Consider the following 17,807-nt stretch of genomic DNA (forward strand, 5'->3'; position numbering starts at 1 on the left):
ACATGAGAGAAAATGTTAAGCTATCCAGCCTGGGGGGAAAACAGGTTTTCATCTCTACACAACCTTCTGAATCTTCCTTCTCCCCAGATTTAAATTCTTATCTAATATTCATATGAGTTTCAGTGGTGTAATATGCATAAATATGTTCTTAAATAATGGATGCTTGCTGAAGGTGTAGATTTATCTAAAACAACCTGTGTTAATACAGTTTGCAGATGTTCAAAGTCAGAATCGGAGATTAATGAGTATGTTTAAACATTTCCAGTGCCACATGTCTCAACCTCATCAGGGTTTAATAAGACACTTTGAAATACATTATTCAGACGCACTCATTCAGAGCTCCTTGTAGTGTGCCACACTCGTATCAATACCATTTATCACAGGAAGAAGGCATAGCAGCAACTTCAGTCTGAGGCAGCATAACCACATCCTGCAGGTGGTGTGTTAAATTTGGCTACCTGCAGAAATCTCCAGTTGCTAAAGTGCATCTTGATTTCTGCATGTTTGCTGAAAGCAATCAGTGGTGTAGGAGTTTATTAGAATAAAGGGTGTTGAGTATCAATGCATGCCATACTTCAGATTTCAAATTCTACCTCTTCCGTTTTAAAATACACTTTTCATTGTGATCACATAAAATCCCAAGAAATTACAGTGAAAGTTGTGATTGTAATGTCAAATGCGGATTTAGTTTTTACATGCAAGCTATTTGTCAAAGTGTGAAAGAGGGTTTCAATGTCCATTACATGTTATGCAGACATGCATGCCAAAACCAAATACAACTGTTGCTTAAACTAGATACAATGCATTGACTAGTAGCTGACTTGTGTGTGCACTTCTGCTCCAATAAGGTTTTTAAATGAGCATAATGTCAATATGGAGTCTATTACATCAACTGTCGACAGTGACACAACAAAACTTTAAAGAATTTAAAGTGCATTTAAGACTTTAGAAACATTTAAATTCCAGTATACAGGATTTTAAACCATTAATAAACTATTTTTAAAAGTTTGTATTCACATGAAATGACAAGTAAACACAAAAAAGAGGAACATGACTTTATTGCCAAACCCAAAGAAAATAGCCTCCAATATACAGAAAAGAGAAACAGCAGTTACAAATGTTCAAACTTGAATATTTACACAACCAATCACAAAGACTCTTTAAAATCGATACATCAGTTCGAAAATGCAAGGAAAACGTGTTTTCTTCAACACAATGCAATAAAGCTTCATTAAATAGGTCTCATTTTCCAGTGTATTGCAGCTACATAGTAACCTTTTTCTCTTTTGAACTTAATTTCTTGTCAAACCGTCTCAGCCAGAACCAATTTTAATATCGGCCCCCAAAAATAGTTTTTTGCTTAAAAACCTTTTTAGATTTAAGTATCATTCACATTTTTTTTTTTTACATGCAGTTTAGCACTAACCTGTATAAAATAGATGTATTTACTGCTCCCGGAGTCTTCGTCGGGGTTATAAATGCAGCTTGGGGTCGTCACCGACATTAACTGTTAAAACTAATAAGATGGTGGACGCCGGCCACATGTCAGATTATCACACCAGGCACTTGTTTAACCACATCCAATTTACTGCACTCTACACCAGCTGGTCATAAATAATGTAAACCTATAAAGTTTTTAAAACAAGACTGTGCGAAAATGTTTTTAAGACAAATCAGAGATGTGGTTGACACGGTTACAGATAAAACAGTGTAAAAGACGCAACCAGAAACAAACATTAACATTTGTATTGCAGCTCATCCAACCCCTACCAGGCTAGAGCAGTAATTATGCTTTACAACATTTACACAATTAATTACCTTCTTTGCATTGCTGTTATGTTTTCATCACCAATTTGTTTTTTTTTTATGCATTTGGTTTTCTAGTTAATGCAAAAGATATGTCACATATTTTGTAGAAGTTAGTATAAAAACTGCTCAGATTGTTACAAACACAGGTATATAGGATTACAGCGATCACTACCGTTACAACAGGTCTCGTTTAGGAAAAAATGATCGACAAATGCCGAACATACAAGGGGGCTTTTTGTGCTTTCAGTAGTTAGAACTGCAGCCTGAGCTTCAATCACATCCTGGACGTTGATGCTTCTTTTGCTCGGACGAACAAGACAACTCTAAGAGATATTCTGTCATGCATGGACGATGTCTTAAATGTACAAAATCTTCACAGGTTATTGCTATCAAACCTCATAGAGATGCCTTATTATGAGAGATGCATCGATCAATCAGCAAGAGACCAGAATCGGGCCGACGCTCCGATTGGTGATTCGTAAAGCAGATACTGAAAAAACATGATTTCCAAACATGATTTTCTACCTGTTAAATGTGTCAAATCTAAGAATTCCCATAATTTACAGCCAATGAATACATCAGCCAAAAGCATTCAGCGTAATGTCTTTACTAAAAATGAGAAAAGTAAAATATGCTTAAATGTAGATAATATAATTTCTTTATTTTTTTTTGTTGGATTCAATATTTCCACCTCTTAAATAAAACTGCAGTAAATCTACTAACTTATGTGATGTCATTAAACTGGGGTGGGGGGATAGGGATCAGTCAAAATTGGAAAATAAGAAACAGTATTGACCGGGAAAACTCTGATCGGTGCATCTCTTCTTATTACTTCACCGCAATGAAAAAATCTACATACTTGTACTCCAAGAACACAGAGAAATGTGGAAGATTTCACCAACGGGTGAAATTTCTACAAACATGGAAACTATTTGGGGAAATACTTTGATAAAAGAAGGGATTAAGACTCATCAGTGAGAATTCATATCAGCTGGAGGCCAGTTGTGGCCCTTTAGGCAATCACCAAACTGATATCTGACTGAAACCGTTAAAGGAAAACGTATTTATGTACAAAGTGTGTGATGAAAACAAAGACAAATCTTTAGAAGTGGAAAAAAAAAAAAGGATTTCCAGGAGCACTTCCAGGAGATGGAAGAGGCCCATAAAACAGAGGAGACTTTATACAACTCACTTTTCCTTCATTCCTGGTGCGCTAGTCAATTTTTCTCAGCAGCTCAGCCGTTTCTTCATTGAGTGAAATAAATAACTGAAAGGTTAAAACTTACTCAGTACAACCGACACCTTAAACACGACTTCCTTCATGGTTCTTCCCCAACTGCGGCATTAGCTCTCAGGAAGCCTTCATACATTCATTTGACTTGGCCAATGACAGCAGAGTCTCTGTCGCTGAGGCCGAAGTTTACATCAGAGGGTGAAAGGAAGAAGTAGCTGGAAAGGAGAGTGACAGGAACAGCGGCTGGCTGTGGGACAACCTGTTGCTCGCTTGGTCAAGAGGTGGCGCCTGCTATTCAAGCAGATCCTGCACAAACACAAGACAGCAGAGCACTGAAGCCAGAACCAACACTGTGGGTAAATAAGACACGGTACATAAAACACACCCAAACTCCGTTTCACAAGTGACGTACATGTGTCTAACCTCCAAGATCCCTTCATGGTGTGAAGATAACTAGTTTCTGTGTCGCCTTTGTAAAGGTTGGTGTCGTATTGCGGCGCTCCAGTGTCGAGTCTGGGTGAGGTAATGTCCGCGTCGGGTTACTACATGTTTACTCGTGTATTAACCCGAGCTGAGTCTTACCTCTGCTCGGAACGAAGCTGGCCAGAACAATCAGCGGCTCCAGAGACGCTGGAACACTGGCCTCAGTGTTCCAGCCAAACAAATACAGCTGAGGGATCGTTTGATGGAGCGCTCATGTTAAAAGTAATGACAGTTTAAATGTTGGCATAGAAACAGAGCAATTTTCCAGCCAGTAGTTTGACTAAAACAAGTAATGATCTGATTTTGAACAAATATATTCCTAATTTTAGTTTGATTAAAAAAAACAAACATTGCACTTTTTCAATTGTTATAGAAATCATCACAATGTCATGCGTTTACTTATGAGATGTTAGTAAAAAGAGTTATAATCAATGCTCACTGTTGCCTAATTGCTAGCTATAGTAAATTTTGGTAGCCTTAAAAGTAACCACATTTTTATATTTTTTCCTCTATGGTTTAACAATACATTTATATAAATTCAACAAAAAAATAATGGAATAAAGTAAAATGACTCGATTTCAAGCATAACTTTTATTGGCATCAAAGCAGTGAAACCCGAATTGCCGACCAGTTTTCTGAATGTTTCCGCTGGTATGTTGATTATTTATCTTTAGTGATAAGCTCCAAGGCTTTCTGGTTGGAAGGCCTCCTTGCCATCACCCTAATGTTTAACTTCCTCTACAAATTCCTCCGCACACTGAGGAGCGGACACGTCAACACTTTGTAACAGGGTTTTAAAAGTTAATCTGCTTTTTACCGTTAACGAGAAATATTAGAACTGGAGAAATTTGTTCAAGTATTTCAAAACCAGTGACAATATAAGACTCTGTATTTTGTGTTAGATGCAGTTGGAACAAATAAACAAGGCTGTTGCAATAGCCAGTGACATTGCCAACAGTTCAGGAAGTGATGCACGGTAAAAAAAAAAAAAATCACACATTCACCATAGCTAAAATTTCCACATATTCATCACCTGCAAAAAGGATGCACTTCTCTGCTTATTGCAAATAAAAACCTTCATGAATTCTTTAATTTACTTTCATTGCTCAGTATTTATAATTCTATACAGAAAGAAACCAGCTTACATTTAGTGTAGAAAACCAGAAGACTGTGTGTGTGTGTGATATTTTACGTTACGTCAAGGAGAAACCGTTTTTTCCAACATACCTCATCAGAGTCATCGTGAAACTCTATTTTGCCGTTGGGGGCGTGGTTGGTGTCCAGCGGCTCGTCTATCCCGTCTGCAGAGTTGTCCTCAACGTGCTGCTGCAGCACAGAGTACCTGTGCACCAAAAACCTGCAGAACGCATTTAAAACACCGTCAGGAAACCAAAAACCATTCGAAACGTTAGGACTACAGGGTGAGGAGAGGATGCATTGGGCTTGTGGCTTATGGGGTAAATGAGTCGGTAAACACCAACCTGCCGCCGCAGACGTACTTCCTGACAAAGACCACTCCTGCTGCGATGCTCATCAGCATTACGACGACGACTGCCAACACTATGGCCACAGACTTGGAGGAGTGACCGTCTGTCTGCAGAAAACACAAACGGACAGAAATGTGGGAAGTGCAAACTCAAAACCAGACCACGGATAAACAAATGATTGCGGTTTGTTTTCGCAGAGGCACCAACCTGAAACTCTGGAGATACGAGGTCACTGACGCATCTCTTACTGAGGTCAATCTCTTTGCGCTGAGGCATCTGTCCTCCTTCACATTTATCTCCGGGGATTTTCCTGTACCTGAGGACCAAAACACGGATTATTTTAGAGTTGTCCAGCATGAAAGTGTTGGTGTTCAGGGATTTGTGCATAAGAAAACAACAACTAATATTTTTAACTGACTTCAAAAAACAATATAAGAGAACACAGTAAAAAATTTAAATCCTTAGTACACATGTCTTAATTATTGGCTGTTCCTTCCAAGTACAATGTGTAATAATAATAATAATTGTTAAGCTATATAGCAATTAGAGATGTACTAGTATGTCAGTAAAACTCACCAAATGTTTAGTTTTGAGCAATATTCACTCTTACAACAAGTTTCACAGTGACCCTCATCAGTTTCCTCTCACCTCTTTCTGCATCGCAATTAGTTCCTTATTCTCACTTGTCACTTCATGCACTGACTCAAAACACAAACTTCCTCCTCGTACCCAGTATGGCTTCAGCTAAAAATCAACATCACCTAAAACTCCCACCAATACTCTGGTCAACAACTTTTCCAGAAACCAACAAAGATTACTCACTGAGAAAGCAGCTAAATCAAGTTCTGGAACATTAATGACTCAAGTACAGAGCTAACACATGTGATGCTAATGCATCACGTAGGAAGTGAAGCTTAACGACGTAATTAAACTCGAATTTGACAGAATCTGAAACCTTACCCGTTGGTCTGCAGTTGCTCCTCTTTGCCATGCAGGCAGAACTCCAGCACTTTGCCCTGCAGGTCCGGCTGCTCCACACACTCAGAGCTGTTCTCTTTACGCGAGTATCCAAAGTCACTGCAAGGAGTCACACGATACCAGGATCAATACTCTCTTATTGGTAAGGTATTCATACCCTTTAATTATTTTCCATATAACAACTTTCTAGTAAAAAAAAAATACTCCTGGTTTTCTTTTTTTGTTTGAATAAAAAAAAAACCTGAAATGTGTGACAATAATTCATATTCTGCTATAACCAGAATCTCTGGCCTTGCCGCTTTACTAAGGAGAAGTTTTCCCAAAACCTGATGCTTCCCTCTGTGGGGACGATGTGTTCAGGGTGATGCAGTGGTAGTTTTTAGACACACACGGTGCTTGGATTGAAATCAGGATTTGGTGCTATTGCAACAATTTTCCTTGCCACTCCTAATTAAATTACCAGAGTACATGACTCATAGTTATCCCGTCCACAGATTCTCCCTCTCTTGGATGCTTTTTTTCTGATCAACACACTCCTTCCCTGGTTTCCAGTTTAGGTAGACAGTCACTGTTAAAGTGGATTTCATTCAGGGGATCGTGCTGCAGACTGAATGACAATGCAAGACGCCCTTCCAGGTTTTATTTGCAAATGATTTTGAAAACCATGCATGGCTTTCTTCTACTTCACACGTGTTAGAAACCATTTTGTTGTCGTCTCTTGCATGAAAACCTTATTAAAATGCATTAGCCGCTGTAAGGTGACAAACTGTGGCATAGCCGTGAATATTTGCAAAACCACTTTTCAGGTTTGAACAAGACAAGAAACTCCTTCTCTGTATCTTACCACAAGAAGTCGTCCAGGGTGCATGCACACGGAGTTGGCTGTGTGTTGACGGTGTAATCACGTCCGTTCCAGCAAACCGAGTCCTTTCTGAGCCGCAAGAACGTCTCTTTGTAACCCAGCATGCAGCCGTCCGTCGGGTCACTGATGTCATCAGAGTGGGCCAACCACTGCACATAGTCGTCGTCGCTGCCTACAAAAATCATAAGTCAGGTTAATATCCTTGAAAACATGCGGTTAGGAATTGGGAGTATTCTCTTTAATTGCATGACTTGCAGTCTCTGGTGAGCAGTTCCCTGAAGTCGATGGTGAAGGAGACCCAGTTCTGGGTGATGAGGGAATCTTTGTAGCCCCAGATGCTGACGTTCATGGAGCGAGCTCCCGGCTCTGACGCCAGCCCCGTGAACGTGATTGGCTCGTTGGTGAATTCGTAAATACTCCAGCATTGTCCTTCGTCGGTGGAAAATCTGACAGATTTAAAAAAAGGTTAAAGAGCGCTAAAAATTTTGAATAAAAGTAAGAAAGTCAAGGAAAGAGCAGGGTGGGGCTCGCTCGCACAAAGCATCGCTCTTTATACGGGTCATGTGAATTAGTAGCCAATCCTGTAATTATAGGCTTGTTTAGTACAGGCTTCAAACCTGCAGAGAGGGATTCGTTGGTGAATAAGTGAGATGCCAAATATTTTATCTATCCAATCACAAAAGCTGCAGAAGCAAATCAGCCCAGGCTTTGCATTCATTCAAACTAAACGACTCACTTGATTTTGTTGATGGGTTTGCCATTGTCCTCCACAGCCACCAGCAGCCCTCCTGAGTCCAGCATGGCGTAGTGATGGGGCCCATTAAGAGCCTTTATCCAGGTGTAGCCTCCATCATCGGACACATAAACATCCGACTTAATCACCGAGATGGCGTCCCCAACGCTGCCTGAAAAAAAAAAAAAAAAAAAAAACACGTCAAATGCTCAGAGCGCCAAAAGCGATCGAGTTTGTTTCAAACATTTCTGTCCTGCAGGGTCAACGTGATTACCGTGAGCCATGATTAGACCCACGGCGTTTGGCTCCGTCAGGGGCGGCATGGGGACTTCCAGCTTCATAGCAATGCTGTAGGCCGCATGGATGTGGAGACTGCACTGTAGATTCAAGAGAAACACAATCCAAAGTGACACGCGGTTGCTGCAAAGGTTAGAGTCACACCTTAACCTGCAGATGTGCAAAAACATCGAGAACATAAACACAGCAACACTTTGTCTAATTATACCTTGTCTGGGTCCTTGGCTGTAGCGTCACACTTGGTGTTGGCAGGTTTCTGTAGGGGAACCCACTCTCCTCCCTGATCAAAGGACACCACAGACTGCACGGACTTATCTGGAAAAAAAAAAAAAAAAAAAAAAAAAACACAAGGAGAACACATTTACAGGTAGCCGAGGGCAAAAGCCAGGAATAATGTTGGCAAAAAAAAAAAGAAGCTTGATTCAATAAATTCAACACAAACAGACTAATCAATACAGTGCAAAAGCAGGGATGAGAAACGGGTCTAACAGGGACTGTCTAATTAAATATTTACTTCACACACTTCTGAGGGTGTGTAGTGGAGGAGCAATGTGTGTGAGTCTGTTTCTAAGAAGAATCTGAAGGATGCCACAGTGTTTTGCTGAAGTATTCACGTCCCGTCTTTTAAACCTTCCAGCATTTTGTGATATTATAGCTACAAACTTGAGTGGCAATTTATGTGACAGACCAAAGCTAAAAGCTACAAGTATGCAGGACTACATGGCTGCTAGAGTTGATTGGAGGATTAGCTTGAGTTAAAACAATCCAATATGAACCATTTCACAAGAAAGGATGCGCAATGTTTCTACCTCGAAATTTGGAAATGTGGTGGAGACATATAACGCAAAATGCCTGCAGTTCCGTCTACACCGAACGGTGCTTCTACAAAGTATTTGTTCGCATTTTTGTTCTTCCACTTCACAGTTATCCCTCAAAATTTGTTTGTGAGAAAATGTGAATGCGTGCAAGACGGGTGCAAGTTATTCCAGCAACTGCATACTCAGAAACACAAGGTACCTTCTGCCAGCACACTGGTGATGAAGACTCCTCTCAGGGAAGTGACGTTGGTGAAGTCGGTGTCGCCCCCCGTCGTCGTATAAAGGTGGCGCTCCAGTGACTTGGAGTAGACCGTGCCTCGATCGTCCGAGACATAAATTGTACCAAAACCAGTATCTGTAAAATAAGATCACACGGGACCTGATGAGGATCTAAAAATAAACACAATAGGGTTGTGTTACACAACTGGAGAATGTAGGCACCAAAATCAGACCTGCAGGAAAATCTAAATGGCATCAGCCCAAAGGGTATTATAGGGATCGGATGAAAACGTAGTTTGTTAATGCAAGTCCTGAAAGTGTCAAAAATGACAAGAAACCGCTACATGGTCTGCTGGTGCAAGCTAAAGCTGATATGAGAATGTTATCAAATTTGACGATCAATACCACAGGCAAAGCTTCGCATGTGCAAAACCGGATAACCGAGGTAACCAATTTGAATGTTGTTTTTTTTCATTTACCTAATATGTAAACATCTTACAAAAATAATTCCCTTGCGCCATTATCAAACATACCCATGTCTGCAACAGCTGCATACCAATACTGTTTTATCAAACATCTGAGTTTACTGCTTGCTCTGACCTCCAGGCTCGTCAACGTGCATGAAGACCATATCGTCATTTGCTGCCAGGATGGAGTAGAACTGCTCATGGCCGACCGGAGGGAGCTGAGCCATGTTCCAGTTCTCTCCCTGGTCCACAGACACATGGATCACCCGCATAGTGCCCTGCATGGACGGGGAAGCAAAAGGAGTTCAGGTCAGAGAGAAGCTCATTTAAAGAGCATTTATCTAAAACGTAGAAACTCTAGTTTGGATCACATAAATGCTGACGGCATCAGTGTTAATGTTACGTTCGGAAAAACAACATCAACTCCATTTTTCTGAATGAAAACTTACTGACATTTTTTTGTTGAAGAATGAAAACAAAAGGAAGAGTTTGGGGGAGGAGGGAATCAATAAGACTTTTTCTAAAGTTTTTAAGTTTTTTTCCCCAGTTTCTAAGGAACGTGGGAAAAATTCTTCAGCTTCTGACAAATATCTGATAAACACGTCAAATATCAAAAAATATTTTTAAAAAGGTACTTTGTAATGTGCATTTCTCTATCAAGTTTATGTGAGAAGTGTCACACTTCCTCATGCGCAATATTGGCATTTTACGTCAGTAACTTCTCGTTTCCATCTAGATGTGGAAATACCTGAAGAATGAATTTTCTTACCAACCTGAACAACTAAAGGTCTCGTCTGATGTTTTAATCACACAGCCTTGAATAAATTCTCTTTTAGACTGACCTTTCCCGTCATTACTGAAGCAAAGAGGAAGCGTCCACCCAGGCCAAAGGAGAAGATCTTGCTGGCAACAGTCTTGATGGTTTTACCCAAGTCTGTGGTTCTCTTTAGCTGCAGCATTCCCCTTTCAACTGAATCACACAGGCAGGTCATTAAAATCATCAGAAACATGGTAATGTGAAACAGTCAGAGCATGTAGCTTTTTTGACCAACTCCTCGCCTCATCTGACATCAACTTTTACTACCTTGATACATTTTAGAATATCGTTGGATGTCATTGTTGGAATCATTTATCCTGTCCTCTAGACACCAAAGATACTTTTAACTACACGTAGCTCAGCCGCATCAAAGTATGAAAAGAAAAACTGGAGGAGGAGTGAAATGCTGGAGCCCAGCATGTTTCAGTTTTGCTTGGGGAGGAATCACTTACTGCAGGATCCATTTTGGCTGCTTGTGAAGAAGATGGTATTTTTTCTTCCCCTACATGGAAATGGAGACAAAAGGAGAGATGGTAAGAGGCTATGTGAGGAAAAGTTACAGACAGCTCTGTTCCTGATGTTACGAGTTAAGATGTGAGAGTGGGGAAAAAGTTACTTTGTTTCACTTATTTCTCCGCTGTTATAAATAAAACACACAGTTGAAAGTCTTAAGCGATTGATTAATAATTATAAATATGTAAAATAAAGCAATTTTTGGACTGAGCAAAATGTCTAGACATCACCTACATTGAAGTTTGATAAACTGCATGTTCAAACCAATTTAACTTTTTAATATGTTGTCACATTACAACCACTAAGCATTTTGTTGGATATTATGGGATGATACTTTTTAAAAAAAAGTTTGTTATGCTAATGCTTTCATTCCTATAAAACTATGCTTTGCAGAACACAGTTTTCCGGAAATTAAAGCTTGAGGATAGATCTTTTCCAACTTTGTACATAAAAAGACTGACATTTTTGTCTATATTTATTTGCAAAATGGATCATCTTGCTGGAATTTTCTTGCTCTCAGCTCAGACTTGTCATTTCTGATCAAAAAGGAAAAGCTTCTGTCTCAGAAAAACAGCTCCTGCGAACGCTGTTTTCCACACGTCAGGTGACTCATTGCAGCCTTAAAACTGAAACTAAAATGCTACAAAAGGTTGCAGAGCGATAAGCAAAAGGAAATGCGCTTCAAAACAACCCTGGACTCCAGAAGGGCTTGGCACCAGCCGAGCAATCTAGTTTTACTGCATGTTTGGCGGCTGATGCAAACCATTTAGTTTATTTCAGATTAGAGTTGAATCCATCTGACTTAACGCATGAGAATAACTGCAGCACATTCTCACTATGCGTCGACCACATTTAATCTATGGTTTGAAAATATTTGTTTTATTCACCTCAAACCACAGCAGAGAGAGGAGGAACTAAACTGTCTAAAATGAAAGAACAGTACTGCAGATTATAAAAGCTTCTCCACGCATAAAACTATAGTGGATATAAAATGAGTTCAGCATCAGCCGCCTCTCACCATTTAAAAAGGCACACCGTGTCGGGGATCTTCTTCCAGTTGCGTCCAAAATCTTCCGAAAGCCAAAGTTCATTCTGAGAAAGGAAATAATTATTTACTCATACAAAGTAAAAAAAAAAAAAAAAAAAAAAAACTTTTGTGAGGTTCAAACATAAGTTGAAAGATCAACTCATAAATCTACAGAGCGTGTTAATAAATAAACACTAAGCAAACAAAGTGGTGTTTAAGTCTCATAAATTAATTGGGTCATTCCAAGTCGAGTCACTCCCTACTTCAACATATTCTCAAATGTGTGTCACATTTGCCTTTTTCTCTAGATGACAGTATGAAATTACAAAAAACCATGACTAATATGTCTGACCAAAAAACATTGTTTCAGTTTTAGACATGGGCAAGTTAGAAAGTAACTAATTACAAACTAAAGGTGTCCCAAAACCTTTTTGGAATAAGAATTAAAAACTAGAGCTTCTTTTTTTTTTTTTTTAATAAATAAATAAAAATCTATTTTAAGTGTGTTTTTATTTATGGAATACTTTTTAAAGTCAAACTTAGATTTCAAGCTATATATATAAGAGATGACATTTTGAGACCAAGTTTGGAAAAACAGAAAGCAGTTCTCACGGGTGAGTCAAGTTAACAGGAAGTGAAAAAAGGAGCAAGTTTTAAAAAAAGATTTCCTAGAAATTCTAAATAAATCTTCAGTTTTAAGCAGATCATAGCAGGTTTTGCCATTTCCTTAACTGTTTAAACATCATCACTTCTGCATTAGAAGAATATTAAGCAGAAGTTTGAGATCAGAAGGCCTTACCAGTACTTGGTCTGTTAGCAAAAAACTACTTTTTTAAAACCACATATTCAAGAACAGTTGAGTGTAATTTAGCAAAATCATTGAAAAAGAAATCTAACTAATAAAACAATTAGCACTAATGATATTTAGTTTATTTAGCACTGCTATGAAACATTTAGTTTTTGAGTAGTGTTAGAAGCCCATCAGCCTCTCTGCTAGAGCTAACCAGTCATTAGCTAATCATCTAACAAGAACCTAAATTATTTTTACTCTTAAAGGAAATTTGGACAGTTAGAAAAACAGTGCTTTTTGTTTCCATTTGGGATTAATAGAAGTATTTTTGAGCCGATATTAATTCACGTCCCTTTTAGTCGCATCATAAATGCTCCAACAAATTGGGCTTTCAGCATTACTACTGTCCAACCAACTTTGTTTCTTTCCTTAAAAGTCTTCTGCATGCACTTCTTACACTCATGCTGAGGACGGCCAGCACTTCGGAGTTCTCGGGGTTGTATGAGATTTGCATCATGGGACTGAAAGGCAAGTTCAGGTGGGTAAAAGTCTTCCCAAAGTCCCGGGAGACAAAAATCCGATACCCATCTCCTCCAGAGATTTCAGCTGTCAGGATCACCTAAAAGCCAGAGTTCAAATGTTGCTGTTCAGTGGTTCAGTCTGCACAAGTCAAAAACAACCAGATGAGGTGGTAGCAGGGAAGAGGATGTGGCTTACTTTGCCTGAATTCTCAGGGCCGATTGCTATGCCAAACTCTGCTGAAATGAAGGTGTCGTTGATCAAGTTGGTCACGTCCTCAAACGTCTTCCCATAGTCCTCGCTGGCAGAGAAGAAGTTGCAACAACAATGAGATGTAATCTGACACGCAGGAGGCCAACTTCCTAACAGGCGAGTTTACGAGACCTACCTACGGTAGAGTTTGGACTGGCCGAATCTTAACAAGAAGAAAGGGACCTGAAATGTGGTCAGAGCCAGTATGACCTGCGAAGAACGAAGGTTCAAGGAGACACAAGTAATGTCATGCAACTCTCACGCAACAAAAAAAAAAAATACATTTACATATTTGCCTGCAGACTGAACCAAACATATCTGACTCGATCATGTCCTGATGCGTACTCACCCCGGTGCCATCTCCAACCCAGGCCAGTGACACGGAGCCACTCAGGTCGTTCAGTGTGTACTGGAAAAAAAGAGAACAAACAATTGTTGAAGAGTAGCTTAATTGGATGAATGTAAACATCCTTATCACATACAGTAGCTGGCAAAAATGGGACAAAATGACAGTAACCAACACATGTTGACGCAATCGTGTGCATGTGATGTCCAAGTTCAGACGTCAGAGCTAAATGAAACACACAGCACCTTTAGCCACCAACACTTGTTCCTGGTTAGCTCTCATCAACTACAACACACTATATGCGTTATCATTTAACATGAGTATAATTGAACACAGCGCAAGTACCACCAATTCTGCTTACAGCACATTTTGAGAACAATTGATCTAAAATACTTCCCGTAATTTTGATTTTCATAGACCGACCACAAGTTCCCAAGTAATTATAATACAGATGCTAATACTGTTTAGCTATTTTGTTCCTCATAAATTAACATAAATGTAAGAAGATGGTATTAAGTGTTGGGCTACCTGATCCAGTAGCAGATATGCTGCCAGCCAGAGCTTTTCAAACAGCCATACTTAAAGGAAACGGGTGGTAAATTATAAGGTTTTTTTTTCCACATCATGTCTCTTTGTGTTTTTCACCAAGTAATATTTCCAAGCAGTCATTTTTGTTTTTCCTTGTTCATGAGCAGGAAAGTGTGATAGCATTGTTTAACCCAGCTGACTGACTATGAACAGTGTAAACAGTACACTGATAACAGACCACTACTTTGAAACTGGTAACAACACGTCTATTTTAAAATACCTTAGGCTATTATATATATATATATATATATATATATATATATATATATTTATTAATTTTCACAGGTTAGCAGCAGATAAAGTTTTCAGAAGCCAGACAGTGTCACCTTTGTCAAGTATACTTTTGCATTCACTGTCAAACATAGACCTGCTGCCTCTTCAAGATTCATTTCTTAAACAACAATTAGTGGGCCCATTACTCATCACACACTGTGCTGAGAGCTGCTCATGCTGAAAGCAGGCCGGTGCCGGAGGGACCTGCATGGTAACCTCTGCGGAAAGACAAGGCTGAGCCTCGAGGAACTCTCTCGGCCTCGAGATTACTGGAGCCAAGTATACAAAGTACACCATGCAAAAGTTGATCACATGGCACCGGTGAGCCAGGCAAATAAGCAGCACATGGTTCTTATTTAGTCTTTGGTTTTGTTTTTGAAGAATAGATGTATGAGCTGGTCTTCCTGGTTAGTTTTTTGTTTTTTTTCCCCTTGTTTGTTTGTTTCTGTCTCTGCTACATAACATCACTCCCTGCTTCTGAAGTGCTTCAACTACCCCAGCACAAGCACAGCTTTTAATTACAAAATAACCAACACATCGTCAGTCACAAGGATTTCAACTGGTTTCAAATTTCCTGTCAGTGTTCAGGCAGTTTGGCTTTCAGGGCAGGAGAGAAAACAAATGGATGCTGTGTGGTCCAGAAGGAAAACAAATGTGTGTCGCAGATTATACTAGTGCAACCTTTTGGGATGCATAAGCAGGCCTGACTGTTGTTTAACTTGATTTTATTGCACTGTACCAAATTCTTACAGGAAATACAACTGCACAGAGGCAATAAAGAAGAGCCTCTCTACTTGCAGTCTGAAATTCAGCATGAGGAAGTGAAAAGGTGCACTTTAGTTTTGATTTGCATTTACAATTTGATACGTCTTTGCCTGTAATTTTATATTACCAAAACATACACAGGCCACTGCTGATGAACAAATACTAACTTTTGATCTCTATGAAGCAATTTAAGTCTTTTTTGGGGTGCTCCTGATAGTTTAGAGGCCCTAATTCTCTTATGCTTCTGGCCTTCTCTCTCTCTCTCTCTCTCTCTCTCTCTCTATGAATAAGAGTTATACCCGTGTGACATCTAGCAATTAAAAATATTAAATAAAAAAGCTCCATTTATCTACCAGGAACAGCACATTAGGCCTATTTGTGCACCTGGTAAGCACCTGCGCACTATCCTCCCTCCCTAGGCGCAGCTTAATTGTCGGACTGCGACTTGAAACAGGACCTCTGATGGTAACTTACACTGTGGGTGTTGTCTTTTAACTTGCTCTGATACCCTTCGTGCTTTTTGCACGAATCGCCCTGGTCGACGCTCCTTCGCCTTATCCTGTGGTGGTGCGGTGCGCCCAGCCACGACGGCAGGGACCTCTTCGCGATTTCCGCGACTCTCTTCTCCACGGAGCGCCTCACGAACACCGGCTGTCCGAGAGCTTTGGATCCCGGCTGGAAATCCAAGCCACCGGCTGGGAGAGCGCAGACGGCGAGCAGCAGGAGACAATGCAGCAGGAGTCCCATCCTGCCAGCTGATGAAAGCGGCAGAAGCGAAAGCGACCCCAAAAAAAGAAAAAAAGAAGAAAAAAAAAAACACTAAATCCCTCTTTGTTTATCCTGGTCTTGTTGAAGAATTGAAGGTCGCTGCAGCTCCGCCGCGGATGACATCAACCAAACAGTAGTCGTCCTGACAGCGACTGCACCTGCTTTGAAAACAAAGAACGTCCTTGTTTCTCTGCAAAGGAAAAATAATAATAATAATAACTATAAAAACAGAAAATTATCTGATTTTTTTTTTTTTGCGCACAATAAACCGGTTGGTGTGACACCAATTATTCGCGCTGCCGCTCCACAGCCAACATGACACACTGTACAGCAAGACAAATGGTCTGCATAATCTACTGCTGTGCTCGTTTGTGATTGGCTTCTTGGACAGCATGGCCAACCCCTTGGCTTTTCTGATTGGTTAAACTATATAAAATAAAAAAAGAGGTTGGCTGCACAATTAGCTGTCAAAAGGCAGTCAAGGTAGGTTGAGCGATAGCTACTACCATGCATCTCTATCTAGTCTTGAACTTTCTGTCTGAGCACAAAAAGAGCTACGGAGGAACAAAACGTTGAAAGAGACTTAGAGTCCTTTACTGACAGTTTATAACGACAACAACAGCAAAGCTGCAGCCTATAAATTAATTTAGGCTTCATCGACCTTAGCACAGGTGGTGGTAATTAGAAGAAAAAAAATAAATAAATAAATGTTATACATATGTAGGCTGTTGGTGCAATAGAATGAGTTCATCATGTCAATCATTTATTTACTACTTTTCGTTTATTCCTATTTTAAGCTCCATCATGATGTAGATGAAAAAGTGAAAATTACTCGAAAAGGTTTTGAGCTCATTTCTGTTATGTAAGTATGTGAGAGTTGTCATCAAATAAAGCAGGATTTTAAAACCATTGTCTATTTTATTTATGTGTTTTTATTCAGTTTACCTTTTTTTCAGAAATAATAACCAAAGAAGGAGATAATTTCTGTCCATTGTTTATTATTGAACCTTAGTGCAGTAGAAGTACCAAATATTGAATCGTTGGCCTTCAATTTCCATATTTTTTAAATTTGGCATTTAACAGCAAAGCATAATAACATGCAAGAGTTCATACATATAGAGTTCATACATTTATGCAAAACGTATCTCACATTCCTGTGTGGGTTGTTGTTTTTTTCAGGCATGCTCACATAACAATGTATTATGAAAAGTTCCAGATTAAGAGAACTATAAAAAATGTTTGCTGAATCATAGTAAATTTGTTCCTCTAACTTGTCACGTGTTGCAAATGATAAAAATTAAATATAATCTCTCTTTTTTTTTTTTTTTTTTTTTTTTTTGTAGTAATACACAACAGGTTCACACGTTCCTGCGCTGGTTCTCATTCCAGTTCCTACCTTCCTGCTCCACTTCACGAGACTCGGTCAATACCTTCACACACAGTTCTGACAAGGAGTGAGAGATGGGAGGAGCAGAGCAGTAAGTGTTTGCGTTTCCACATTTTTTTGCTCACAGAGTGGCTTGACCTGCTTAGCAAGTCTGTGAACCAGCAACAAAAAAATGCTGCATCTTATCGTGGCCCAAAATAAAATCTGTCAATCAGGTTTTAGTCATTTAAGGACAACTTAAGGGGCTATTTTTAATATTTACTTTAAATCATTAACTGTATTCTTTGTTATCTTAGTTGTGTGTTACTGAAGTCCCGAATTTGCTCTCATAACCACACAGCTTGTTTGTATGGCTGCATTCCTCCACAGAAAGTG

The 17,807-nt window shown here is 39.5% G+C and overlaps 1 protein-coding gene across 1 annotated transcript; it reads right to left on the bottom strand.

The window, feature by feature from the left end:
* Positions 1–1,040: 1,040 nt before the first annotated feature.
* sort1b (sortilin 1b) lies at positions 1,041–16,397 on the bottom strand. Its single transcript, XM_014988341.2, has 20 exons — positions 15,752–16,397; positions 13,655–13,714; positions 13,442–13,515; positions 13,252–13,354; positions 12,992–13,153; positions 11,736–11,809; positions 10,657–10,706; positions 10,230–10,357; positions 9,521–9,665; positions 8,901–9,056; positions 8,092–8,198; positions 7,861–7,963; positions 7,590–7,758; positions 7,105–7,299; positions 6,836–7,021; positions 5,974–6,090; positions 5,221–5,329; positions 5,008–5,120; positions 4,754–4,883; positions 1,041–3,349 (listed from the first exon to the last, which is right to left on the bottom strand). Exons 1-20 carry the CDS (start codon positions 16,022–16,024, stop codon positions 3,335–3,337), a joined length of 2,469 nt encoding a protein of 822 aa, XP_014843827.2. The 5' UTR covers positions 16,025–16,397; the 3' UTR covers positions 1,041–3,334.
* Between the last annotated feature and the right edge of the window lie 1,410 nt (positions 16,398–17,807).

Source organism: Poecilia mexicana, unplaced genomic scaffold (genome assembly GCF_051168715.1).
Source record: "Poecilia mexicana isolate PSO_F unplaced genomic scaffold, ASM5116871v1 scaffold_7, whole genome shotgun sequence".
Lineage (NCBI taxonomy): Eukaryota > Metazoa > Chordata > Actinopteri > Cyprinodontiformes > Poeciliidae > Poecilia > Poecilia mexicana.